At 42.7% G+C, this 26,994-nt stretch overlaps 2 protein-coding genes across 5 annotated transcripts in view; both read left to right on the forward strand.

Moving 5' to 3' along the window:
• Positions 1–4,768, forward strand: part of sh2d3ca (SH2 domain containing 3Ca) — a 51,463-nt gene extending 46,695 nt beyond the window's left edge. For all 4 annotated transcript variants that reach the window (XM_047570047.1, XM_047570048.1, XM_047570049.1 and 1 more), the window contains 6 exons: positions 58–187; positions 656–771; positions 1,188–1,359; positions 1,443–1,554; positions 1,639–1,845; positions 2,574–4,768. In XM_047570047.1, the coding sequence (XP_047426003.1) occupies positions 58–187; positions 656–771; positions 1,188–1,359; positions 1,443–1,554; positions 1,639–1,845; positions 2,574–2,749 (913 nt within the window). In that variant the 3' untranslated portion in view covers positions 2,750–4,768. The remainder of the gene's footprint in view (positions 1–57; positions 188–655; positions 772–1,187; positions 1,360–1,442; positions 1,555–1,638; positions 1,846–2,573) is intronic.
• A 3,906-nt stretch (positions 4,769–8,674) lies between these two features.
• Positions 8,675–19,419, forward strand: urm1 (ubiquitin related modifier 1). Its single transcript, XM_047570710.1, has 5 exons — positions 8,675–8,765; positions 11,378–11,448; positions 16,228–16,309; positions 17,998–18,046; positions 18,613–19,419. Exons 1-5 carry the CDS (start codon positions 8,731–8,733, stop codon positions 18,679–18,681), a joined length of 306 nt encoding a protein of 101 aa, XP_047426666.1. The 5' UTR covers positions 8,675–8,730; the 3' UTR covers positions 18,682–19,419.
• The last annotated feature ends 7,575 nt before the right edge of the window (positions 19,420–26,994 follow it).

Below are 26,994 nucleotides of genomic sequence, written 5' to 3' on the forward strand. Positions count from 1 at the left end.
TTTCTTTACCTTTTCTGACATTCCTCGCCTGTGTTCGCTTTGCTGTTGTTGCTGCAGGTACGAGTCTTCCCTCATGCCAGCCGAGAATAAGCCTCTGGAGATGTCCGTGCTGAAGAGAGTCAAAGAGCTGCTGGCTGAGGTGGACGCAAGGACCGCAGCCAAACACATCACCGTGATGGACTGCAAGGTACGCCTAATTGCACACGTGTACACTGGTCAGCCATAACATTAAAACCAGGGAGAAGGAGAGGCAAATAACACCGACCATCTTGTGACAATACAGTGTTATGCTGCGAAACTTTTGCCGTTCATTTGGATGTTAAAACATGTGCCACCCACTTAGACATGTACAGAAAGAGGGATCTCACCTATTTTCAGCAATAAAACATGATGAACAGGTGTTGATCTGACCTCCAAATTCCCTAGAACACAAACTGATCAAGTATCTGTGGGATGCAAGCCCGATCCACGTAGCCCCCTCCCCGTACGACCCAAAGCCCCCCCACTAAATATATTCTGTTGCCAGACACCACAGGACACCCTCAGAAGCCGTCACCCATGTCCGCTCTCTGATGAGTCAGAGAATGAGGCGCGTACAGTATGTTGATTGCAAATGTACGGACCCAGATGTATTTTTATCTTTGCTCTCGGGCAGGTTGCAAGAATATTAGGCGTAACCACAGAAACGCAAAGGATGATGGGAGTGTCCTCTGGGCTCGAGTTGCTGACGCTACCACACGGACACCAGCTGAGACTTGACCTACTGGAGAGGTAAAATGTCTTTATACTTAATGCACGACTCAAGAGCTCCTTCGTTAATCCAGCTCTTGATTGTCGCTGCCGCGACAGTCTTCTCCTCCGTTTCGTCTTTTCCTGCACAGTTTTCACTCCCAGCCTTCAAAATCACTCGTCATCTTTGCTTCCTTCGCATCTTCCGTTCATCCTCTTTTCCTCTGCTGCCACGCGGAGTAACTGAGACATCAGCCTCCACGTGTCATCTTTGAGTGATGGCCTCTTCCTTGACTGTTCCTCAAACTTTTCTGTAAAATTATTAAACAGGATACTTTAAATAAAATATATCCTCCACATTGATCCATAAAGTTACATTACCGGCTACATCAGCAGGAGCTGATCCTTGTTAAAGCCTTTTTCTTAAATTTACCACTTTTTTTTTTTTCTTATCTCAGGTTCTACACCATGTCTATTATGATGGCTGTGGACCTCCTTGGCTGTACAGGAAGTACAGAGGAGAGGGCAGCCCTGCTCCACAAGACCATCCAGCTAGCAGCGGAGTTGAAAAGCAACATGGGAAACATGTTTGGTTTTGCCGCTGTGATGAGAGCCCTGGAGCTGCCACAGGTACAAAACGCACCGGCAACCGAAGTCGCAGTCGTCGGGTGTTTATCGAAGCGTGGTTTCTAAAGCGTTCTCGAATTTTTCAGATTTCCCGCCTGGAGCAGACGTGGGTAACTCTACGCCAGAGACACACAGAGGGCGCCATTCTGTATGAGAAGAAGCTCAAACCGTTCATAAAGAATATGAACGACGGCAAAGGTGAGACCCTGGTAGTGGTTGGTGTGCGCGAGTGAGCATTTATAAAGAACTCTGAACTAAATATTCCTTCTTTTTGCCTTCCAGAATCCAGTGCTCTGTCCAACACCTCCTTCCCTCACATCATTCCCGTCCTGTCTTTGCTGGAGCGCGGCGTGGCTCTCGGCGAGACGCTGGAGGCCTGGGAAAGCTCAGAGGTGGGAGTGGATGTGGTCATGTACCACCTGGAGGCAGCTCGTACCATCGCACATCACGGGGGAATCTACAGAACCAATGCAGAGACCAAATTGCAGGGTAAGATATTCACATTATAACTTTATAAATCCCCAAACTTATACCCAGCACGGTCCTTGGGTCCTTAGGTAGCGTTCAAGTGTTCATCCACTCTGACCTTCAGATATTAAGAAAGAAACAAGAACATGACATTGAGTAGCGTGTTAATGTCATGCTGTAAATGTAAATATTAAGTGTGCTCGGTGTCACGGCATCACTAATTTCACATAACGATCGCATGCGCGACTACTATGTTTGTCGTATTGATCCTCAATGCCTCACCATTGGCTCTCAGTTTGAGGTCGTTACTTATTGAACAGAGCGTCAATAGGTGTCAGTTTGCATCTCTGTTTTCCGTAACGTCCTGCTATCGATCATCCTGACCTCCTCTCATCAGCGGCGCCGTAAGCTCAAGCGGACACCCCCATTTCATACGGTTAAAAATGTGTTTTTATGGCGTTGTGATGACATACGTCATAGACACAGAAGCATCCATGTAGCTTAGTATTATAATAGTAGAGCTTTCAAATAAAGAATTTTTGCCTCAGTTAACACGTTTAAAATGTATTTTTTTAGAGTACTGTTTGGTTGTATTTCCTAAAATGACTGTGTTAAGTAAAAATATTCACTTCTGACCAAATGTATTGTGTAGCTATTAATAGCAGTAACCAATCTTACGTAACAAGATTGGTATCAAGATTACAGTGTCCTCTGCATAGAATAACTCCCCAGTCTCTTCTCCTCTCCAGGATTTCAGGAGCGCGCAGAGATAAACGAGATCTTCCAGACGGAGTTTCAGATGCGTCTCCTGTGGGGCAGCCGCGGCTCCGAGGGCAGCCAGTCGGAGCGCTACGAGAAGTTCGACAAAGTCCTCACCGCCCTATCGCACAAGCTAGAGCCTCCCGTGCGCCAGAGCGAGCTATAGCACCCGCAGCGGCATCATCGATGAAACACTCCCCGATTTGCACTCGACGCTCGCGGTGGTACGGTCCTGTTTAGCATCGTAAAAGGAGGACGTGGGAGCTAGGACACTGGGAGGAGTGAGGGTGAACGAAGAGGCAGCTAAAAAGAGCGCGTGCGGTGAGCACCGGGAATACGGAGAGAAGGCATCTCACCTATAACATGTGTTGCACTCACTATTGACTCAACGTAAGGCACAGACGGTTCTCCTATTCCTCTCTATGGACTTTAAAATATTTAAGGGAGAGGTGACAAGCTAAGAAGGAAAAGAAGACGGGGGATAAGGGTGGCCGGCTCTTCTGGACGTGTGTACGGTATTCTTCAAGGGCCAAACTGAGCTACGAAAATTGGCTTCGCTCCAGGCGCTCAACTGCTGTCACACACTTTAGCCAAAATAACAACAATAACTTACATAGGTCATATATAGATGTTTAGTCTGTGCGAGTGTGCGTGTATGTAAGAGTCTTCCTCTTTTTTTTTTTCTTCTTTTTTTGTTACATACATTGTTCTTTTGTTGTCTTATTTGTTGGTTTTGATCAAAAGACAACAAGCATCACGGACACTGCATCGTGAAACTCTCGGGACCGTGTCAGCGCTCATTCTGAGGAAACCCTGTTCGTGAAATCTCATTAAATATGTATCAAGCAGTCCCATTGAATCCCATTAAAAATGTATCGGGCATGCATTAATAAATGTACCCAGAGTGGGGCATTTGCAGGAGTAACGGCGGTGTCTCCACTGCGCGGGCTTTTGCGCGTTTTCTAAGAGCGTTAAAAGAACAAAGCCGCCGACGTCTCTCGCTACCATAGCATTCAATGTAGTGTGTCCTGTGTGCAAAATGTTGTCGCAGCCAGCAATTATGACAGAAATACTTTAAATTTACTTAAAGCAAGGTTTCACTTAGTATATGCACACGTTTGGACATGGATTGGTTTCTAACTCAAATAATTCAAATGGCTGATGCATGCATCTGTAAATGTTATGCCAAGTCAAATGTTGCTTTAATAATTTAAAATTAAAGAAAGTTGTGAAATATAATAGTATTAAAAACAAATTGTCTCGGTACCAGTCACAATTGAAAACTTACTCTTTCGATTCAATTTTGTTTCTTTTCAGCCTTAAAATGGAATGAGTCTAAGGATGTGTACACAGCGGCTGTGCTTAAGAGAATGTCTCATGGTTGTATGTGTTGAATTTGTGTCACAGCAATAGAGCTAAAATAACTGGAATAATCTGACTTCTTTGGGAGTATATTTTGCTTGACCATTTAGTGTTGCAGAATTGCTGTTTTTAAGAGGCCTGAGAGGGCTGGAGCCCACTCTCAGAGCTATGCAATCGCGCCATTCAAGGGCTGAGACGACCCTGACGAACCTATTCACGATATTTAAGGGAATCTTCAATCACTAGCCTTTCTTATTCAATCTGATGATCTATATATGATGAACATAGCCAGATATCAGTCAAAGACAAATAACGCTTCTGCATTAAAGTTCTTGGAGAGTCTTAAGTGGATGGTTGCGTTTAAATCCCAGTTTTCTAGTCTGAAACCAGCTGTACGGAAGCAGAGGTCATGAGGCGAGGAGCCGCGTGTCAGTTCAGTTCCCACTGCGATCCAGCAGGGGGTGATCTTTAGTGAGAAAACAAAAATACAAAAAACAGAATCAGTAATTGTAATATTGAAGACATACACAAAGAGAAATGATCGTGTGTGTTCTGAGACCAAGAGGATGCCTACTGGTTTAGGTCTGATTGCTGATGCCATTGATGATGTAAATCGTTTGTATTTGTCCTCTGTCGAATGCTGTACAGGAATGCTCTGTGGTTCTCCTGTGTTGAACAGACCGTATGAGATGAACTTGAAACGCAAAAAAAAAGAAAAAAAGAAATGATTTAGGTCTTGTCTCATGTATTTTTTTTTTTTTTTTTACGTACTGTACATAGCAATTCACTTTTTTTCAAATAAAACGATTGCTTGTGTTGACGAGTTTGATTCTTTGTTCGGAGTGAAGGCACATGGTGTAGTATGGTACAGAAGGCAGTCTAATAAGCCTTCACCCATCCCTCACTAATTATAAACTCTATATAAATGAGGACATCTTGTAGTTTTCACAGTCAAAGAAAATGAAAAATGTGATTTAATAGGAACTTTTTAGATTTATTTTGAACAAACAAATTTTTATGATTGTTTGCTCTCCCAAATATCAGATATTAATTAAAAAAATGCTAATTGACTTGAAACCATTGAAAACTCAGATATGTTCAATTTATATATCACACAAACAAACCCTATACGTGAGAAATAGGATACATTAATCTGTTAAAAGCTTTAGATGTATTCAACTAAATTCAGTTCTCTAAACTTAAACTAGAGTGATTTCCAAAAACAGAAAGAAAAGACAGTTTTGTTGTATTTGTCAACAAAACTATTTGTCATTGTCATAAGCCTACACAGATTGTGAGTTCTTCCAGACAGATTGACACGTTATTGTTTTTGGTCTTTTTTATTAAATTTGGCAGCAGTGGGGAAAAATGCACAACACTGTCAAACTTCTCCTTAACAGACAGCAGTGATGCAAAGTTAATAAGTTTGTGAAGTCGTACGACATTTTGTGCTGCTCACTTGTAATTTCTGCTCCGCATTTCAGAGGAAAATATCGTACATTCTGACAGCAGTAACAGATTCAGATAAATAAATACAAATATAATCACGAAATAAATAGGGGATTTATAATTTATTATAACATACTATTACATATTATTACAATAAACATTTTGGGGAAGTTTATTAAGCACAAAATATTTATGATAAAGCAGATGTAAAGAAGAAGTTCCATTTTTTAATAAATTCCTCACGGGTACTTCTGTTACTTATTAATTCTACTTATGATCATTTTCTGAAGCAAATTTATAATGAAGTGTTGATACCTGGAACAGTGTATTTCTACATTCTTCTTTCCATAAAGTCAGAGACAGAGCAGCCTACTTAAACTACATTAATACTATTTTTGTCTTCAAATATTTTGTTGGGAGACGGTGCCGTGCTGCCCTGTTATAGTCTCTGCAGATATGTATGCATGCCTCACTGTAACCATCACTTCCAGTGAAGATATTTAGTAACCTTAATTTAAAACTGATCTGTCTGAGACTTCAAGAACCTCATTCTAAAGGAATCATTCTCTTGCATTGCAGACAGGAAGCCAGCAGGGGTCAGCATTTTACTATCAAACAAAAGTTGAGTTTGCTCTCCCAGACACAGCGTGCAATCTCATTCCTCAACTAGCCAGCTCTGTTGGTCAGCATCCTCCTTACTGGTTCGTTTAAGGTTAGATGAATGGTAAAAAAAAAAATGTTCATCTGTTCCTCCTTAATGGTTGTTCGTCAAGCAGACAAGAACTTCCTGTTTTCTCCTTTTTATTGTTATTATTTATTTAGCGCACTTAACCTTTACATGGTCATTATGCATGAAAATCTGTCTTGTGTTGAGCTGAAAATGTGATATGCACTGAGCATGCGTGTTGTGTAGAGCATCGCACATTGTTTTGCAGACAGGACCCACGGTGGTGGCAGTGGGAGGCAGAAAAGACAGATGGAGTGTGTGCGTGTCCATGCATTTGCGAGTGTGTGTGTCCAAATGAGTGCATGCGTGTGCTTTTATCAACATGTGTGTGTGTGTGTGTGTTTGTGTGCCGTAAGACAGATGTTACAGGAATACTGCTGTTGCTGCTTATTCCCAGGCACAGAAAAAAGGACAAATCAGAAAGTAGAAGAATTACTACTTTTGTGACCTTACAAAAAAAAAAGCTAACAGAAAAGAACACAATGAAACCAAACAGGATAGGATGTCCTACAGTCTGCCACAATGGAAAATTATAATTTGCTCTAGCCTTTGTCTCCCCTGTCCATACAGTTCCATAGGCGTAACATGTTATGGATGTAATCTCTAAGAGGATTCTCTCTGCTTGGTATCATGGTACATGTTAATTTCAGCTCTTTATGGTTCTTATTGAAACAGATCCAAGATCTCCCAAGACAGCCAGCCAGCCAGCCGTCATCAATTCACCCCTAATCTCTCCCCCAGTCTTTCTATAGCTAATCCGTTGTGTTGGTCATTGTCATCTGATCATGTGTGACCTTGGCTGCTCTATAGCTGGTGCCTGGCAGCACAGCATTGACGTTTGTCATCCATCTACAGGCAGATATCAGTGGGTCTGAGGAGGTGGTGGCAGTGGTTGAAACCCCTTGTTTGTTGTTTTTTGGGGGGCTGTGAATGTGTGAGAGGGAGATTTACAGTGAAATCAAAATAATATCCGGCTTTCTGTATGAAAATTGAGAGGTGATTAGGCTGAGGATGGAGCTAAATAACTGGCAAAATTACATTGTTTTCCATTTCAGAGATTTCAGATTTAAAATTAGTCTTTAGATATAAATAAGTGATGAAGTAATCATCATGTACCTAAGTCATCTTTCTAAAAATTACTCCATTACAAGTAAAAGTCCTGCATGAAAAATCCTACTTAAAAGTAGAAGTAGCTTAAGCATTAAAGTAAAAGCACTGGTTTGTTCCATCTGACCTATACATGCATTACATATGACTGCTCATTGCTCATTTGAATAAACAGCTGTATGTAAATATCCACGCAGCTTAACAAATGTCACATGACGTGCAGTGACGGTGTGATCATTTCTGGAGGACTCCCTCCTTAACCTTGAACCTCTAGAGCTATAAAATCCCTCCCCTAACCCACACCTCGTCTTCTTCCTCTGTGCCTCCCTCTGAGCTCACCCCATGACTGTTTTCACCGGTAAACACGAGGATACTTCTCATCCCAGCCGGGGAAAAAAGCTGCAACCATCACGTCTTCATTATCTTTCAGAACTTCCACCGCGGCGTTCGCCGTCGGAGGAATCCCTCTCGTTTTCCCGCCCGCTTCCTCACCCACGCCTCACACTTCCCTCACACCCACCAGGCCCCTGGTCGATCTGTCTAACTGCCCCTGCACTGACTCCTCATTAACACATGAATGGAGATGAGGAAGGGCCTGCGAAGGCTTGGACGCCAACAGAAGGCAGCAGATTTGCAATTCAAACCTCTGGCCATCCAACGGCCCACCCCCCTCTCTCGTCCTTCCTGCCATGTATACTGGGACTGGGACTGTCACCAGTATGATGTATAAGATGTGGGAGAGGGGAAAATGGGGGCAGATGTGCATTCACACACTCATACACACAGTGATTTTCAAAAGTAAAGTCCAAGGAGTTCTTAAATGGAAACAATATCAGGCATAGTACTGGCAGACATTTTGGCTTTTAAACATGTGAAGTCAGTCATTTTACTCATAACCAATAACTGTATAAAAAGTCAACAAGGAAAATTAACTGAAAAAAAATAAAAATAAATAAAATTCAACAAACTGAGCATCAAAAATGCTTTTCACCTTAAATGGATCAAGTCAAAATTCTGAAAACACTGTTGGAATCAAATTTAATATATACTTGGAAAATGCACTTAATTTACTTCAAACTGAATTCACTTCTAAACTGTTAATGTCCCCACAAAATAAATAAATAAATACCATAACTAGGCAAATAATATAACTCATATTTAATCAGAACTTAAAAATAGTTGGAAAATGGTTTTGTTCTTTTTTCAAATTCAGAAGTACTGTGTGTAAATAGTGAACCGTTTTAAGCATTGCAATTATTTTCTGTTTATTAATTTGAATACCCTAGAAAGGCAGAAAGACAAAGAACATTTCGTTAATTATTATTATTATCATCAATTATATTAATAATAATAATTTATTTCTTTATTATTTAGTTTTACTCAATCAATCGTTTTCGAGTTTAAGTGAGCAACGGTCTCCTCGCTCGTGACTGAAATGGACACGCTTTCCTCATACGTCACTTCCGACTTCCCCTCCGGTACTTCCTGCACGTGTTGACAATATGGCAGCGCCCATAGCGATTAATCTGGAGTTTGGGTAGGAGATTTTAAACCTTTTATGCTGCTTCATCGTGCGTGTCTGTGTCTCTGCGGTAGATCCGCGCAGGGACCGTGTGCTAGCTTAGCGCGTTTAGCATATGAATAGAGAGGAGACGCTCTTACGTGACGCTACGCAGCAACAGAACTGCAGTTGACAGTGCTTTTAACTGCCTGACTCCACTCCTAATACTCACACGCATACCTCAAAACAAGCTCCGCCAGATGTGTCAACTCTTCCGGGCAAATTGATGATTGTAAAGCTTTTCGTGGTCAGGATTGAGCTACGTTAAGGCGAACATCTCTGACTATTGAAGTACACAGTCGAAGAGCAGTTCACCGGGGGTGTAGACCTCGGAGAAGTGAGGAGTGTATGAAACTAGACTTACTAGGCGACTGTGACTCACATGCATCCCTAAAGATTTGACCTAATTTGAGAAAGAGAGCAAGCAGCGTCAAGCCTCAGGAGGGCTGCACGTATAAAATAGTTTTCCATCATAAACAGTAGGTAATGCATAGAAGAATGTGGATACACTCGCCAGTTTATTTTGTACACCGGTGGAAATAAATTCACATTATAACAGCCCTATATTAAATCTTCAAAGCTTCATGAATTGTGTTATTTATTCAAACTATCAGAGAGAGCTGTTGATTCAACAGTGTTTCCATTCTTGTCTGTGGGTTTTAGTACTGTTGAACTGATTGTGTTTGAATTTGACAGCTCAGTTTTAGTCATGCGATGAGGTTAAATATCAGAAACACTTCGGTGTTAAATTAAACACAGTTTAACCACACCACAAACTACACCCCCCCATAATGAGCGTGCAATTGAAGTGTCACGGTGTTTCCCCATAAACTGAACATTTAACATCCATGATTAAGTGCAGGGCTGTTATATTAGGGTGTATTTGTTTTCATTGGCGTACCTAATGAATTGGCAAGTGAGTAGGCTTTAGAAATAATGTTAACTAAAGATGGCATGAGTCCACACTCAAAGGCTAACATCTTTTATTCATCATGCAAAAGTGAGAAAACCATGCTTGAACATTTTCTAGTTTTTTGGCAGGTTCCCCTCATTTTCAAAGCAGATATGTAGCTAGAAATGTTCTTTGTAGTTCGGTGCTGATTAAAGTCTTTTATTGTACAGTTGATCACATGTTGTTGTAGCTTTGACAGTATTTTCCACCAGTACACAGAGGGGTATAAGTCTAGCTTTACACTGACTGACATAGTGGTGTGATTGTCTCTCAGCCTTATCCACTGGTTTCCCAGTATATTATGAATAGCACTGTTAGATAAAAGCTAATTCAGGAACACAACTTTCTTTCAGGCTTATAGAAGTAAAAGGAGATGAGTGGGTTTTTATATACTGCTCTAAAAGATTAAAGAAGCGCTTTTTAATCAGAGTATAGCATCAAGTCAATTAAACTTCTGGGATATAAGTAGCAGAGTTGGTTGTTAATCAGTTTCAGCTGCTTTGATGATGATAAAATTAACTACACGTTCACTATAGGGGCAACAATGAGACAACCCCCAAAACTGGAATGGAGGCCGATATATATCTTTTTTACTGTTTTTCACTAGTTTTGCATTTCGCAAAACGGCGTCCCTGCGGGTAGCATGAGGCCCTACCTGGACTCCGGTGTGAATGACTCTGACTTCATTAGTGGGACCTGGCGTCCACTAGTGCGCCCTGTGCCCACAGGTTCACCCTGAGCACATGTCAGACTTAAAAGCAGAAGCCGTGGTGGTGGGTCAGTGGTGGTCTGGGGAGGCGTATCCATGGAGGGAGGCACAGACTTCTGCAGGCTAGATAACGGCACCCTGACTGCTATCCTGGAGGATGAAGAATTGATACCATTGACTGGCCCCCGTGCTCACCTGGCCTAAAGCCAATAGAACACCTCTGGGACATAATGTTTTAGTCCATCTAACGCAGTCACCTCAGACTGACCAGGATGTCCTGGTCCAGATCTGGGAAGAGACAACCCAACACAGCATCCATTGGCTCATAAGGAGCATGCCCTGACGTGGTCAGACATGCAAGCGGGAGCCATATAAACTACTGTGTACCATTTTTTAGTTGCTGCAATGCAATTTCAGCAAAATGGACTAGCCTGATTTTTGGGGTGCCTTTGAATTCAGGCATCTGTAGGTTTATCATTTTCATTTTCATCAAACAAGGTGGCATCCCTTCATTCCTGACATATTACCCAGTCCAAAACAGTATAGATATCCAGCATGATTTGCTTTCCCTTTGAGATATGTTTTAAAAATGTTCATTTAATTGCTTTGTGCAGTGTATTCCAAGTATAGAGATTTTGTGTGTTGCCTTTTTTTTCTCTATCATGGTTGATGCATAAGAATTAATCTTCCAGCATATTTATTCCAAGTCACTTTATGCAGGTATTAAATCAGTGTTTTAATTTTCACTTCATGTTAACTGATTGTGTAGAACAAAACCACAATGTCACAATTAATGTTTTTAAATTGATAGTGTAGCAGACTAGGTAGATGGTCGATGAAGAATTGTGCCACAGAAAATTGTATGTCTGTGCAGTATGTACATGTGTAAACATATATTTATGAATGAGGCCTTTTCTTTTTCTCCAGTGGAGGAGCAGAGTTGCTTTTCAACGGCGTGAAGGACCATCAAGTGACTCTTCCAAGCCAGTCGGAACCCTGTGAGTATCAACTGTCTCCTGTATGTACTGCACGTGTCAAAGGCTGCGTCCTAATGGAACTCGTAAACATAGCCCAGAGAGTACTTGATACGAAAATGGTGACATCAGCCATAAGTTGCTAAAAGCCACTGAGGCTAACAAATAAGCATGCTAACACCTGGATAACTCAATGGAGAAAATTCAAAGGTAAAATAAAATGATGTGAGTGTAAAAATAGACATGTTATGCGATGAAAAACCATTCTTATTCTATAGTAAATAAAATTTAATACATAAGCTTAGAATCCACCTCTAGTTTTACAGAAAACGCGTCAAAACTGGGATGAGGTTGGACTATATGGACTATTCTGTAATCACGAACCCCATTTGAAGGAAGCAGTGAATGCACCCATGTGTTCATGATGCAATAACACATGACACATGAACACACCATCTTGGACTACAAACATGGCAGAGAGTGGTGTTGTCAGTGCTGCTCACAGAGTGGTTTGGGAATAATTTACAATTAAGGTGAAAATAGCCACCTTTAGCATATAGCTTTAATTTAATTAGCAATATAGCAATCAAATCTCTTCCGTACCATCCATATTACTTTAAGGCTGTTTCTGTTTAATATTTATTGTACCTAATAGTACCTGAGTAAAAGTTTTTTTTTTTATTCTGCATGCAACTTAAATGTCTTTCTCTACCACACAACAGGGAAATCTGTCCAAATTAACACTTGACATTTATAACAACTGCAGATCAGACAACCTGTTTATAACAGATTTCACAACTTAACTATCCTCCCTTGCTTTTCTTCTCTTCCCGTCTTTCCTTTATCTCCAACATCCACGTGGCCGCCCGCTGCTTCTCCTAACGGATCCTTTCAGCCTTTTTTTTTTTCCCTTCATGCCGATGCGTGATTGTGTTAAAGGGCCTCGTAGAGAGGACCTTTACGTAGCTTCTGTGGGTTTCACGAAAAGAGCTGCTTTGACAGAACCATTTTTTATTCTGTCTCAGATCATTCCCGGTGCCTTGGCGGGCCGCGCGCTCGTTTCTCAATTCATAAAAAGATTTCCACCGCAGGATCGGAATTGATTAGATTTTCATTTCGCAGCTAGGAATTCAGGTCCCCTCCAATATGGGTCACTAACTCGGCACAGAGGAGGGGAGACCTGCCTGCAGCCTGATTTTTATTTCCCAAACTCGCCTTGGAGCCCGACGCGGCACTTTGAGAAAAATAGGGAGGGTAAAAGTGTAGCTCGTGAATCGCGGCTGCCCAGAGGTTAAAATGTGATTTTATTATATGTGTGTGTCGCAGGGAGAGCGAGAACAAACAAGAGAAATATGCGTCTTTGGTATTTGACTAGACAAAGGGTGATCGTCCACGGCGCTGATGTTGCCACAACAACGAAAAGACAAAAGTTGACCAGAGCAGGGAATGTCAGCCTGATATGACCTTGCTGCGGCAGCTGACCTGTGCGCACCCCGAAGTTTTGCCGTATAGTAACACGAAGTTTAGGAAGCGAGCATTGACATTTTCGGACTCTATTTGCTCATTTGCTTGCTTATCTTAAACCTGGCCCGGCTGTGGGCGTTTTCAGGTTTGCTGATCCTGAAAATGTTGCTCCGAACTAATTTCGCTTCACACGCCAGTACAGAGGCTACACAAGGGTAGGGGGTGCGAGGGGTTGCAGGGGGGGTGCGGTGAAGGCAGATATAATTGGTTCTGAATCCTTCCTATTTCTCTTTGACCCCAGCCGGTGATTGATGACCCTCGACTGAAAGACCCCACCCCCTCTCTTTCTCAGACCTAACCCCTCGCTCCCGTGCACACACACACACACACACACATACAAACACACGCCCACAACAAAAACTCCAAGTGGTCTACGGATCACGCCATTTTTCGCCCCTCGCATCAGCGGAAAAAGATGGATGGCTCGTCCGCCCCCCACACCCCTCGCGCAGCCGTCATAATTGCACGAAGGCGACTAAAAAAAAAAAAAAAAAAAGGCACCCACAAAAGAAAAGCGGGAACGGTTTTGAATCGGCATCAAAATGGCGCCTTTTCCCTCCCCTCCCCTCCCTCCGTGCCTCCTTTCCACCCACGCAAACGCGGCAATCCCAGGATGCACCGGGCGCATGTGACGCATCCCAGCCCCCCCTCACCGCCCACCCCCCCTCGTCGTCTCTTGTCTGTTTGTTCCCTCATTTTCTTTTCCCTTCTACCTGGACCACAAAGCGCGATCAGAAACCTTTCCTCACCCTTAATTCCCTCTCAGCTCCTAGTTTCTTGGTATCGTCTCAAATATGGCACCGCTCTCTGATATAAACCTGTCCTCTTGCTCCTGGCTGTGGGTGATTTAAATTTACAAGCAAACCATTAAAAAAAAAAAAAAAAAAAAAAAGCTGCACCTGTTTCTTGTTTCTTTAATAAAAAGCCAAATTAGCGAAAGTCTGTATTGTCACCAACGTATGCGTCGAGCTCAAGCGATAATTTCGTTTTGCGCGTGTAACTCGGAACGTGTGCGAGTGTTTTAAGAGGATGCGAAAGATTGAAAGAGACAGGAGGAGAGCTACTTTTATGAGAGTGAGTGAGCGAGTGTGAAATGCAGAGAGGGAAAGAGTGAAGGAGGGAGCAAATGAAAAAGCAAATGGGTGAGAGGTTGGAGGAGCGAATAAGGGGGTAATGGTGGAGAAAAATACCAATAGTCAAAGTCAGAGGGAGCGCAAAGAAAGGAGTCACCACAAAGAAGGAGTTATGACTGCTGTAGTGATTAGTTCTGTTTTTAGCCCCACAGAGGTGCAGGTCAATATACTGCCTGTGTGTGTGTGTGAGTGTGTGTGAGTGGTGTGTCGAGTTGCAAGGGGAGACGTTTGTCTTATTTTATACGGCGGCCTGCAACCGTAGAAAACCATCACTATCATTATACTACTGAGCTGGCAGACAGCTCTACAATTAAAGTGAAGTGCACACGCTCCGCACACACTCACCCACATCGCAGTCTGTTGCGCTCGCAGACACAACAGAGCCATATGTTTTGTTTTACTTGCGCCTTAGATATTGTAATCAGCTCTGGTTGATCATGATGACGGCGTTAAACGCTCTCTATCCCCCACCCCCTTGTGTATAACTGAACCTTGAACTTTGGGCCGAACGTGTGGACGTGCTCAAGATTTCACAGATATCCTATGATTTCATAATCCGTTAAGGTTTGTCATGTTTTTAATGAACCCCAGTTTTTAGAAACTGAAATACTTTTCTATATATTTCAATTAAAACCCGTGGCTGTATTAATATGATCGTAGCTCTGCCTTCAGACAGGCCGACCTTCTGAGTGTTTCGACGCCTACCTGCCGTGGCTCCGCCGCCCTCCTCCCTGCACCTGTCCCTGGCTGACTCGCCGTCGTCCTCTGGCCCTCGCGTCTCCTCCATCTGCTCCCCGCTCCTCCGTCCTCCTGCTTTCCCCCGCGTCAGCTCCCCGTCCGTCCCGTTTATTCACCCTCTCTCCTCGCACGTTTTCCGTCCCCTCGCCTCCTCTGCTCCTTCGCAGCCGGCCATGGAGGCCGATTCCGTTCATTTCGAAGGTGCATGGGGGACCGGCGGCACGCTCTCGAAGGGTTACCACGAGCCTCCGAGCTAATGCACGTCAAGCAGACAGCTGCGGTCGCGAGGCTCGGGAAATGATTGCATTTTTGTGTTTTATTTTCGACGCATTCACCTGCCAACACGCCGGGGCTGACGGACACCAGTATGATTCTTAACGTTAGCCATAACTATAATATATTCATTGTTGGTTGTTTAGCGGGGATTTATCCTAAAACCCCTCATTGCCGTCGCCTTTGTGGCTGTCAGTCGGCCCGAGTGAGGCTCAGCCTTTTGTTGAGACAAGGTCAATCTGATTGTTCAAGAGGTCAGACTCATAGAAAATTCAAGCATCGCTGATATCCAAGCTCAGACGAGGAGCGTCGCATTTAACGTGCGACATAAAATGATTGCTCTGAAACGTGTGTCCGTTTTACAAGGCATCCAAGTGCGAGGCCTGAGAGGAATTTAATTGCCTTTATGTTTCGAAGACCTTTTGAAATATGCCTTAGTGTCTTAATATTTTATTTTTTTTTCCTCCTCCGTGCGACCTTTGTAAATGACGTGTCGAGCCGTGGGTCGTGTGTAAATATATATTTTTAATCCCTTTCTACATTTTTTTATTTTTTTTTTAACAGACAAATGCTTCCTTTTATTTTGCTCTGCTCAAGGTGAACAATGTCGCTCTTGGCCATTGACACCAGTCAACCTCCCCTCCCCATTTCCAGTGTATCCCACCCACCCCCCCACACCCGCCCAACATACACATGCACTCATTAATATACATGCACACAGACGCACACACACACACACAGACCCCCGTCCCGCCTGCTGCCTCTGTCGCGTCACATCGACCAGGGGGCTGGATCCGTGCACCTTGACCCTTAACCCCTGACCTGTGACCTCTGTTGTCTGCCTGTGTATGAACTGTGTGTGTGTGTGTGTCTGTCTGTGTGTGTGTGTGCGTCGATATAATACGCAGTCACTGGGACCTGCTTCCCTTTTCAGGACAAATAAAAAAATAAATAAAAAAAAAAAACCTGCCCCCATGATGTTGTTTATTAAATTTTAGTAAAAAGCTTTGATTTATATTAGGGTTAGAAGAGCGGCAGTGCGTGTTGAGGTTGGAGTACGTCTCTCGGAAATGAAATGAAGTCAGTGTAATGTCCTCTGAAGTCACGGAGATGCGTGTGCGTCTGTGTTTTCCAGGGGACATGAAGCAGCTGCTGGTCTGGATCCAACGGAACCTGCTGAAGGAGCGGCCCGAGCTCTTCGTGCAGGGAGACTCAGTGTGAGTGCACTTGACACACGCTTGGTCCGTTAACGCAACAGCCTAACCTTGAGAGGTTATTTAAGACGTTACGCCGCCACGTGAACTCAACCTGAGCTATCGAACACGTACCATTTGATCGGGAACCGTTCTCTGTGTGCGGAGGTGGGTGTTGTGGAAGCAGCTTTCCTGCGGTAAAACCTTGTGAAATGCTGGGAGAAAAAAACAAAAACAAAAAAACAGTCTACCCTTCAGGTTATAGGTTTCAGCAAGATGATTACCTGTGTGGTGCACACGTGTGTATATGTCTGTGTGTGTTCAGGATGCAGAGCAGCCTTATAGGACTGGCTGACTTTTACAGCTGCCTTTGTGCAGGACTATTTATAGCACCATCTAACCAATGAATGGAGAAAAGGCTGGGCTACCTATAAACCGTATAGATTAGATGTGTGTGTTCGCGTGTTGTTTATGTCAGCAGCACGTACCCCTTTTTTTTGTTTTTGTTTTGAGCGAAGCATATTCTAGGTGTTGCTTCATTACGCTTTTAAAAAAAAAAAAAAAACCTGCGCGTGCTGTGTGTGCGTAGCTTACAGTCTTTACCTTTGACCGTCCGCCTGTTTGTTCCCCTCTCAACAATACGCTGTGATCGCACGTTTGTGCGGACGCCCTCTCTCATTGACGTCAAGGAGCATCTATGAGGCGGCAGGATCGGTATGAGAGGCATCAGGCGTTATCTCACCATCCACATGGCTTAAACTTGCCTCTATTAGAAAAAAAAATACACCAGCATCAGTTTAAAAGATTGTGCCCATAGGTGCCTGTTGTAACCCTCCCCCATTATCTCCATTATGCTCTTTTGTATTTTATTTTTGGGACCCCATTAATTTCCTGTGACAGTTGTGTTTTTTTTTTCTCGTTTTGTTTTTCCTCCCTTTCTCTTTGCTTTAGCCACTCAAGTCTCATCATTAGTGGGAATTGTGACTGCTACTACAAGTGCTCCTTGCATATTTGCACTTTAAATATTGCATAAGCAGCAATGAGAAACCCCTGGTTATGATCTAATGTGGGCTTTATTTGGACGTAATGAATATTTTTACAGGCATCATTTTAAATGAAAAAAATCTATTAATTACGTAACTTTAGGAGATGGAAGTGACTAAACCAGGTTTCATTAGAAAATTACACTTTTTAATATAAAAGAAAAAGAAAAGCTTACTGAAAAGATTTTAAGACATGTGTTTTAACAGGGTATTAAAAACCCTAAAATGTCCCTTTATTCTCTTCTTCAAAACTTTTAAAACAGTAATATGCAATTTTTAGTAACATTTTTTTTTTGTTTTTTACAAACTTTTCATTCACTAAAATAAATTACATTTTTTCCAATTTAATATTTGAGTACATTTTCACCCTTCCTTTATTGATAATACATTCTCTCTTTTGCAGCAACACTTGAATAAAAAAAAAAAAAACATTTTTTTCAGATTTTAAGAATTTACCTGATATTGTTTTTATGTTTTATTTTTTATTTTTCTTAATTCTGGTTTGTTTACCAGAGGCAGGGTGCGAATTGAAAAAGTGTTTGTGCTCAGCGTGCAAGAAAGAGAGGCACGAACAGGCTACCAGTTTGTACCTTTTACACTCGTGTGTGCCTGAGTCTGCGCTACCTCTGGGAGATAACGTCTGACTGAAAGCGGTGTGTTTTCCCACAGGAGGCCTGGGATTCTGGTGCTTATCAATGATGCAGACTGGGAGCTAATGGTGAGCACTGGGAGCCACGTTCACTGTCAGATGGTGTGGAGAGCGTGTGTGTGTGTGTGTGTGTGTGTGTGTGTTTGGGTTTCCTAGCAAGGTGTAAAAAAAAAGATATTCCTTATTTTCAGCATAAGCTGCATTGTCTGTATCCAGGACGCATCATTCCAGTGATATGAGATCATGTAAGCTCAGATAGAGATACCTGCGTGGATGTTTAATTCAGGGGGATGACGTTTTATGTGCGGGTGTGAAGGTGAACCTGCGCGCTCACTGATACCGTTCGTTTTCTCTGAGTCAGTTAACGTTTCATATAACGTGGAAGCAGCTGCCACATAAGTTTGTCCTTGGGGTCTCGTATCTGAACACATATTTACATGCAATCCGAATGCTTCAATTTGAGCGAAATTGATTTGATTACAAGAGTGAGCGCAAGATGTAAATGAAATGAAAAGTTTGGCATTGATCGGGGCCCCATTATGAACACAGGAGCGCTATACTTGCATTAATAATCGCAGGTATTTCTCCGCTGGCTTGTGCAGATGTTTGAATGTTTTTTGTTTTTCTTAACTCAGGGGGAGCTGGACTACCAGCTGCAAGACCAGGACAACATTGTGTTTATTTCCACTCTTCACGGAGGGTAAAATGAATGAACATGGACGGCCAATATATCCTTGACATGTCTGTAACAGTTCAAGCCTTTCCTCCACATCCTCCGCTCTCTTCACTCCCCCCCCACCCCCTCCCCAACATCCCAACAACACGCCACCCCATTGGTTCTCGGCCCACAGTGTGACAGATGAGACGATGGATGGCGTTGCACAGGAATGAGGGGAAATTCAGAGATGGTCACCAAGAAAAATGTGGTCGAAGCAGGACTTATGTGGATTATGTGGACATATTTTGATCAAAGAGAACAGGTAACATAAACTCCGGTTGTCAGTGTACACACGCCTTCCAGCAAGACTGGGAGAGACAAAATGAGCAAATCTTGAGGTTTAAATCGACCTTCACGTCACCCGAGTACACTGTCCACTTTAACCCCATCCCTCGACTGAAAACATTTAATAAATGATTTGCTGCACACTTAAGTGTTTGCTTACATGTTGGCAATTAAAACCTTTTTATATTAAAGTGGATTTGTTATACTGCTGTCATTATTTATCACACAGGCAACCAATTATACCACAAAAAGGTTTAATTTCACTTGATTTATCAACACCTTAAAATGTCTTTAATTCTGCTTTCATAAGCACCCGAAGAAGTGTTATAAAAATGTATTATTTCTTTTTCTTATAAGTGCTTTTTGTTGTTTTTTATGTTATTTTATTTTTATTGTTTTCCTCATTTAATATAAAAATAAAATGTTTTATAATTTTTCAGATTTTTTGTTTTTTTCCTAATATTTTTCCACCCATATAAAATAAAAAAATAAATTCTTTTACACCCTAATTTTTTTAAATGACATAATTGGTGTTTCTGCGACTACACTCTTAATTGCTAAGATTATATTTGCAATATATTTATATATTTTTTAAGTGTATTCTGCGAATTTCTTCCAATTTTTATCAACGATTACAGTAACTAATCCCGTATAAATAACGAATTCATCGCATAAATCAGGAAAATACCATTCTTTCATACTAATGAAATTAACAAATTGCGTTGCAGTCGCTGTGTAACTGCGCTGCCATGTTTAATCTCCTCTGAGTTGTTGTTTTGCAGTTTAGAATTTGCTATTAGAAATTTTAAAACCACCCTCTTGTTTGTTGTTGTTTTTTTTTGTTTGTTTTTTTTGTTTTGTTTTGTTTTGTTTTTCTCTTTACAAACTGCAAAATGTCTCTGGCTATATGGCTCATACGTGAATGCGCACTACTTTGCTCCGCGCACTGAGGCCTATCCAAACCTTTTCCATTACTGGGATTTTTTACACCACGCTTCAATAATTCCCGGCGATCGCTTATATCTGATCGATTTCAGCCCGGCTCTGTGATCACAATGCAGTTTTAGGCTGATTAGACGCGATTTGGGGAAGATTTTACCTTCATATAGCCACGCTCAGCTGGAATATTCATAAGAGGTGTGGGGAGGGTGGAGGGTGGTTGAGGGTGCGCACATATGTGTGTGTGTGTGTGTGTGTGTGGTGTATGGGGTGTGAACTACAGGACCACTGCGGGAGGTCGAGGTCTCGCCTCCGGGCTGCCCTCCCTCGAACGCCCGGGGCGACCTAAAACCTTTTCTCGGTTGTGGAGCCCGATTTGCAACGGGAAACCGGCCTATAATGGTCGTCAGAAAGGAAATGCTAATGAGGCTGTGAGGAGGCTGCGAGGGGGTTAGAGAAGGAGAAAATTTTGCACTGTGTCAGCTGGTGCAGGCCGAGTGTGTTTGTGGGACAGACTTAAGTGATGAGATATGATTAGAAACCTATTGGTACTTCTTATGGGGCAAAATAAATGACGCATTTTACTTACTATTGGGATAAATATTAAGAAGCATATGCAAAGTTTATGGAGGCAGCTGTATATTTTTAGTATTTAGTACTGTCTCGCGTTTAATTCCCTCTCGGTTCCTTAGTGGAGCTGCAGCATACTGGATGTGCACTCAGTTGCAAACACTTGTGGTTGTGGCTATTACCTGGGCTTGCACACACACACAAAACACACACACAGGCTGACTGGCTGTCTGCTCAACAGGAGAGGAATTGAGGATGCTGACTTCCTGTGAGAGTCGACCTGCCTCACAATCACATCGCATAACGACCTGCACCGTTCAGGTTACAGCAGTGGGAATAAAAAAGGTCACGTGATCTTCAGTCTGAGGTAAACGGTCATAAAGTAAACAATGGCCTATAAAAATACAAGCTACTACTGTATGATATTACATCACGGGGCATGTCCAGCTGCTTTTATCTCAGTTTTGTTCGAGATGCACCACGACCCAGACACGGTTTTACACGTTTTTCTTTTCAGACTGATAAGATGGTTCCTATGAATGAACGTTTAAAGAACCTATATGCTACAATTAATTATTCTGACATAATCGTTTTCTGTATGTTTTCGTGCAATCTGAATCTCTAATGATGGAAGAGTGTTTTCCTATTGCACAGGCTCCCATCGCGTCCTGCGAAGGATCCATCGCTGAGACCAGTATGAGGACAACTCTGCAGCTGCAAACACACAGTTCAAGGTGCATACACTTAATTAAACCGACTTTATAGCCATCGTCTGTTAAGAAGTCCTTAAATACGTGCAATGTAGCACCAAACACTACTATTTTAATGTTATATTACGCAGTTTTGTCACGAAATAACACAATGCAACCTAACGGTCGTTATTAGAAATTAGGTTTTTAAGAGAAGCATCGTTAAAACGCGCAAAATTACGTGCACAGGCTATTTGTTCAAATCAATCCTTTTAAATGACTGTTTTGTAATTTCGAGGTTTTTCAATATTATATATATATTATGTATGTGTTTATAGCTATATATAAAAAAGTCTGAATAAACGACAAAAAAACAAAAATCGATCTTTCCATGAGAGAAACGGTAGAAAAGACTTATTCAATATCGACACAGAAGCATCTCTGCAAGAGCAAACACGGTGCACTAATCCCCTGGAATTAAGAGAGGTTAGCCTTTAATGTTCAACAACAATGCACACTTTAGCAATGTGTGTGTGTATGTGTGTGTGTGTGTGTTTGGAATTAATTAGCTAGTCTATGAGTGAAAGCGAAATGAGAACACGTTTTAAGGATATTTAAAATAAAAACAAATATATATATATATATATTACATATGAAATAGATTTTATTTGTAATCTTTCAATGAATAAAAAATGTATATTGTGTTTTAGAATTTATATTATTAACTTTGGTTTTAATATTTGATGTTTTAGTTTTTTTAAAGGATAAATTGAGCTATTTTCAGGGGAAAAATTGGAAAGTAATTTCTTAAATATAAAATATATAAATCTAAGGTCTAACTGACTAAGAAGAGTCCCACGTGATTTATCAGTGAAGCCGTTTGGCCCTACAGATTTGGCAGCATCTATCATTAGGCCATGTTTGTGTTTGTTTGCTCTCTTTTTCTTTTACAGTACTTAGTACACTTTTACATTTAAAAAACACGTCTTTGATTTAGTCTTGTAAGCTATAAGTTTTCTACTTAAAATGACCAACTATGTGTGTGTTTCAGAACAGATTTGGGCTTAATGGACTCAGATTATGTTCTTGGTATATTAAAAAAAAACAAGGATACATCTGAGAAGCTGTTTTATGGCCAAATATTGCTTTTAAGGAAAACTCTTACTCTCATCCATTCTATTTATTCGCCTCGGTCGTTGCCTCGTGATGGCTCGGTTTTTTAGCTCTGGCTCGTCTCATCCACAACGTGCTTCCAGTCTGCAGCATGCAGGCCTCACTGTGAGCACTCAACTTACTGCGTTCTACTATTTGCCAAACTCAGTCGATACATCAATGCTCCCAGTCGATATTTGCCATTTAAAACAAACAGCCTTGATTAGATCTTCGACAAAGTGTAAATACCAATCGGGCCAACCACAACGCACACCACGAAAAACACATTACACGAGGCAGAATGGGGTTTCCTCCACTTTATTGGCCCGGCCCCGCGTCCCTTTCCTTTTCCATATCATGCAAACTGTGATTTTGATCTTACCTGAAATGAGACAGTTACAGAACATAACGAGGCTAAATGCGCTCTTTGTGGCTCGGAGGCCTACGATCTCGACGTGGCGCTTGGCCAAAGACAGCAGTGATGAATGTGAGTCTGCAGCAACAGATGTCCATACACAATTCTTGGGGTTGAATGTGAGTTTACTCAAGAATTGCGTTTGGACAATCAATCGCTAAAGACTCTGTATCTCCTCTGCCAGAGTGGAAACGCGAATATGTGCATCTGGTTATTTAAATCAGACACGTGCACGGGCAGTTATTGCACTGGCCCATGGGTGCACCTGCTACTGCTGCCTAAATGCCCTTTGACAGTCTGCGTCTGACGCTGAAAACTGTTTTCCTTCCCTTTCTTTCCACAGGATACGGACTTGCACTACTGTGCATTATTTTTGACAGGCTCGCTGCTCAGCACTGCCTCTCTGATTTCGCCTTTCCTTTCGAGAAATCAGCTTTCTCACTGTGCAACACTGAGCTGTTGCAGCAGCAAACAGAGCATCTTGCGATGACAAACGCTCGGGCAACCTGTAGTGCAACTTCTCCCCACGAATCCTCACACACACACACACACTCCCTTAATAAATGCCAGACAGAAACTCGGCTCCCCTGTTCACCGCATCAAAGAACGCCCATCCTTTTTGTTTGATGATGCTAAGGAGGCTTTGTTGCTGCCACAGTCACTTTGTCACTTTTTTCTACTGCATCCTTAAATGCACGCATCCTCTTTCCCACTTTCCTTTATAGCTACCGTCTCCTCTGTGTGTCTTTGCACTGGTTGCTAGTTGTAAAGTTAGTCTGTCCACATCTCTAGGCCCCTAAGATGGCTGAATGACCATTGCAGTTTTAAGTAAAATGTCATCGCCTCTGGAGATTCGAAGTGTCTCAGAAAGAGTGTAAAAAGACGAGCGTGGAGCAGCTCGTGTGGACTTTATTTCAGCTTAAAGTCCGAGGTGAGAACTGCGGGAAAACGCCATTTCTGGACCCGCGTAGTGTCATCGATTTAGGGAAAGACTCTTCAGTTCTGGTGCCTCAAGATGCACAAAGGCTTTCCACGGTTGTTAAATGTAAAAAAAAGCAACTCCTGTTTGAAACGGAGGCACTTGGAGCGGTTGCATTCTTCCCGCTGGTGCATAGCTGATGATGAAACCGAAAATAAAAAATAATTAAAAAAAAAAAAAAAAGGAAACCCCTTAGTTCCCGTTGGTGCGTCCTTGGTTCAGTTCCCACGACGCGCGTTCTCTCGGATCTCTCTGCTCCGTCCAAATGCCCCCCAGCGAGCGGCGTCGGATGGTGACAAAAAGAAGCTGCGGTGCAGGAGAGCAGCGGGCTTCGTACACTCCGGACAGACGCTCCTGTCTTCCCACCATCCTTCCTTTACGGATCTCTCGGACTGACTGACTGACTGACTGGATGCGTGTCTCTCTGCCCTCCTGGCTTTTTCTTAACGCCGCTCCAACAATGAGCGCTGCGGACGCGACGCAAGGCGGAGAGAGGAGTGGAGAAGGTCCTCGCTTGGTACTGAATTTGAATAACACCACGGGGTGATAAATGTCCATTGTACTGCTTAAGTAATGAATCTCCGCTGTCCTCTATGTCACACACACACACACACACGTTGCCGCGCGCACTCACACACGCGCGCGCGCGCACTCACACGCCAGCAGCTGCGATGAGGGACCAGCAGCCCCTCTTAAAGACACAACAGCCCTATTTTCTACCCAAAAAGAGATTACAATCCCGACACTGTTTACTCTCTGACCGCACTGCATGACGTTTAGTGTTTCTCTTGTGCCACCTCTCTTGTGTGAGCAAACTAGTGCAACGCTGTAACCAGGCACTTGGACATAAAGCGGTGCCTTCAGCGCCATGTGCAGCCATTCTGCTCCAGAAAGGGCAGCTATACTGCAGGCCTCTGTGGAAAGTGTTGTCCGAAGTGACACAAAATGAGTGGATTATGTGATGCTCATGTGACAGGCGATTGATGGGGCGACAAAGGGCACGCTGTCCTGTACTTTAGCCTACATATCGATAAACCACCATTTATATAGCGCATTCCACGCAAACCTATGCAACAAAAAGTCAAAAGTGCGTAAGTGGTCCTTTGTATAGGTTAAGCAATGCGTTGAACATGCTACTATAAACTCCTGTTATGTTGCACTTCTGCAGCTGTTCGTTTTAAAAGGCCAATTTTAGATTTGTTTGCCCTCAGGCGTAAAACTATACTGACAATGGGATTCATTTTTTAAAGGGTTAAAAAAAAAAAAAAAAGATTTGGGAACGAATTTAAATAGCAGTTTGATGGTTTTGTGTTTTTATGCGCCCATAACATTTTTTGGCAAATTTCATGGTTCGCGCGTAAAATGGTTTTGCCCAAATATGCGTCTACAAGTCGACACGGGTTAAACGTCGTAAGGTTGTGCGTGTCCCCCCCTCTCGCTGGCACCGGGAATCAGAATCAAGCCCATCCTGATGTCGTGCATATCAGCACTTTTAGATGCTGCGTTTGCTCTGCAGCTTTTTGATGCTTGCAAACGCCTCTCTCTTCTTCTCTCTCTCTCTGACACCCTCTCTCTCTCTCTCTCTCTCTCTCTCTCTCTCTCTCTCTCCCTCCCGCTCTCTCTAATAAATCATCCTGACTGATCCCGCCCCGGGCACAGGGGGTCCTCCTCTTTAAAGCTCAATCCGTTTTTTCCCCTTTTCATCCCTCTGAAGAAGCCGAGTTAACCTTTGCTGATCCACACAGCCAGAGCCCTTCTCAGCCTCAGACCGCCTCTCATTCATTCAACCAGTCACTCATTCATTGCTCTTTTTTTTTTGAGTGGTGAAAAGCAAACCCTCCACCATCTCCACTCCTCTCTCCCTCTCTCTCCATCTCTCTCTTTTTCCCCTCTCTGCCTTTTCATGCCTTGACTCTTCCAGAGGCGGGAAGAAGTCAAGAGGGTTCCACTCTCGCTCTCATCTTGACATCCCTCACTCGTGATGCTCGGGGGTTGCGGATCGTTTAGCCATTTCAGATCGTTAACCACATATCGCTGAGAAAGGCATTAAAATAATTTTCTTCTGAACAAAACCCTCTTCTTTAATTAAAATAAACAACAAAGAATGTGCACCGTTAGCCCTCAGTCACCAGAATGATAATCCATTACATGAATTGACCTTTTTTAGGTGCCAGTTAAGAAGGCCAAAACTAATAAAGCAAGGCACAATAAAATGAAACACTATCAGCTTTCATCAGTTGTTGAATTAAGGCCTTTTAGTTCAGTAGCTTTCATGTTGGCTGTTAGTCTTGGTGGCGTATAGTAGGGGTGTGTGTTTGTACACACAGAAACAGTGGGAGAGCGCTGCGGTCCATGCAGGAGCCACTGTGCTTCCCTTCATTCACAAATCAATGTTTAACCCGCTGGCTAAAAGGCCTGGCAGGGGAGAGGGAGGCCCAGTCGGGGAGGTGGGCTATGAAACCATCCCGTCGGGAGATGGGAGAGAGGGAGAGAGGGAGAGAGAGGACAAAGGGAACAGGGGAATCCTTAAAATAACCCTCCTCTGGTGAAGGCATCTCCTCCCCGCTGCTAGGGCACAGCCACAGAGGATGAACAACAGAGTAGAGAGGTTAGAGAGAGAGGCAGGGAATGTCAGTGAAATTTATAGTGGGAAGGCAGTTTCGGTGAGCCAGGACACAGAGTCAAATGGACAAAGAGGTAAATTGGGAGTTTCTGAAAAGGCTCAGTGGACAAACACAAATCCTCCATCCATATATCTACCTGCTGCCGCACTGAAGGGGATCCTTATGAAGGAGAAGTTCACCCAGGAGCAGGAAAGCTTACTCATCTTAACTGGATGCTTAAAGACTACAGTTGTGGGAAAAAAAAAAAAAAAAGTTTTCGGGCACCTCATGCAGTTGTGAAATATTGCATTAACAATTACTCTTAGTGCAATTTCTTTTAGTGCAGTCACAGACAAAATACTAAACAAATCCTAAAACAGCCCTTAAAAACGTCCATAAAGATACATTTTAAGTACTGGGTCATTTTTGTACTCGTGATCCACTAATGAAGGTCGTGCTTTTTATTAAAAGACACATTTTTCTGTTGCCGTGCTATATAAAGCCAGTGCATTTGACAGTTCTTCAGAGACAAAAATGGCTAAAACAAGGAACCTAACGCAGGAAACACGCCTGAAGATACAGATTCTCATACAGGAAGGGTACAGCTGCCGCCAGAACACCAGGAAGTGCAGATGCAATCCCTCAGCAGTTGGATACACTCTGCAAA

Source organism: Mugil cephalus, chromosome 19, assembly GCF_022458985.1.
Source record: "Mugil cephalus isolate CIBA_MC_2020 chromosome 19, CIBA_Mcephalus_1.1, whole genome shotgun sequence".
In the NCBI taxonomy this organism is placed as follows: Eukaryota; Metazoa; Chordata; class Actinopteri; order Mugiliformes; family Mugilidae; genus Mugil; species Mugil cephalus.

What these genes read in the sequence shown, in the direction of transcription:
- urm1 (XM_047570710.1), top strand. Translation starts at nt 8,731, where the DNA reads ATGGCAGCGCCCATAGCGATTAATCTGGAGTTTGG. An exon ending in GCGATTAATCTGGAGTTTGG is followed by an intron (nt 8,766 to 11,377) that starts GTAGGAGATTTT and finishes CTTTTTCTCCAG; the next exon opens with TGGAGGAGCAGAGTTGCTTT. An exon ending in ATGCAGACTGGGAGCTAATG is followed by an intron (nt 18,047 to 18,612) that starts GTGAGCACTGGG and finishes TTCTTAACTCAG; the next exon opens with GGGGAGCTGGACTACCAGCT.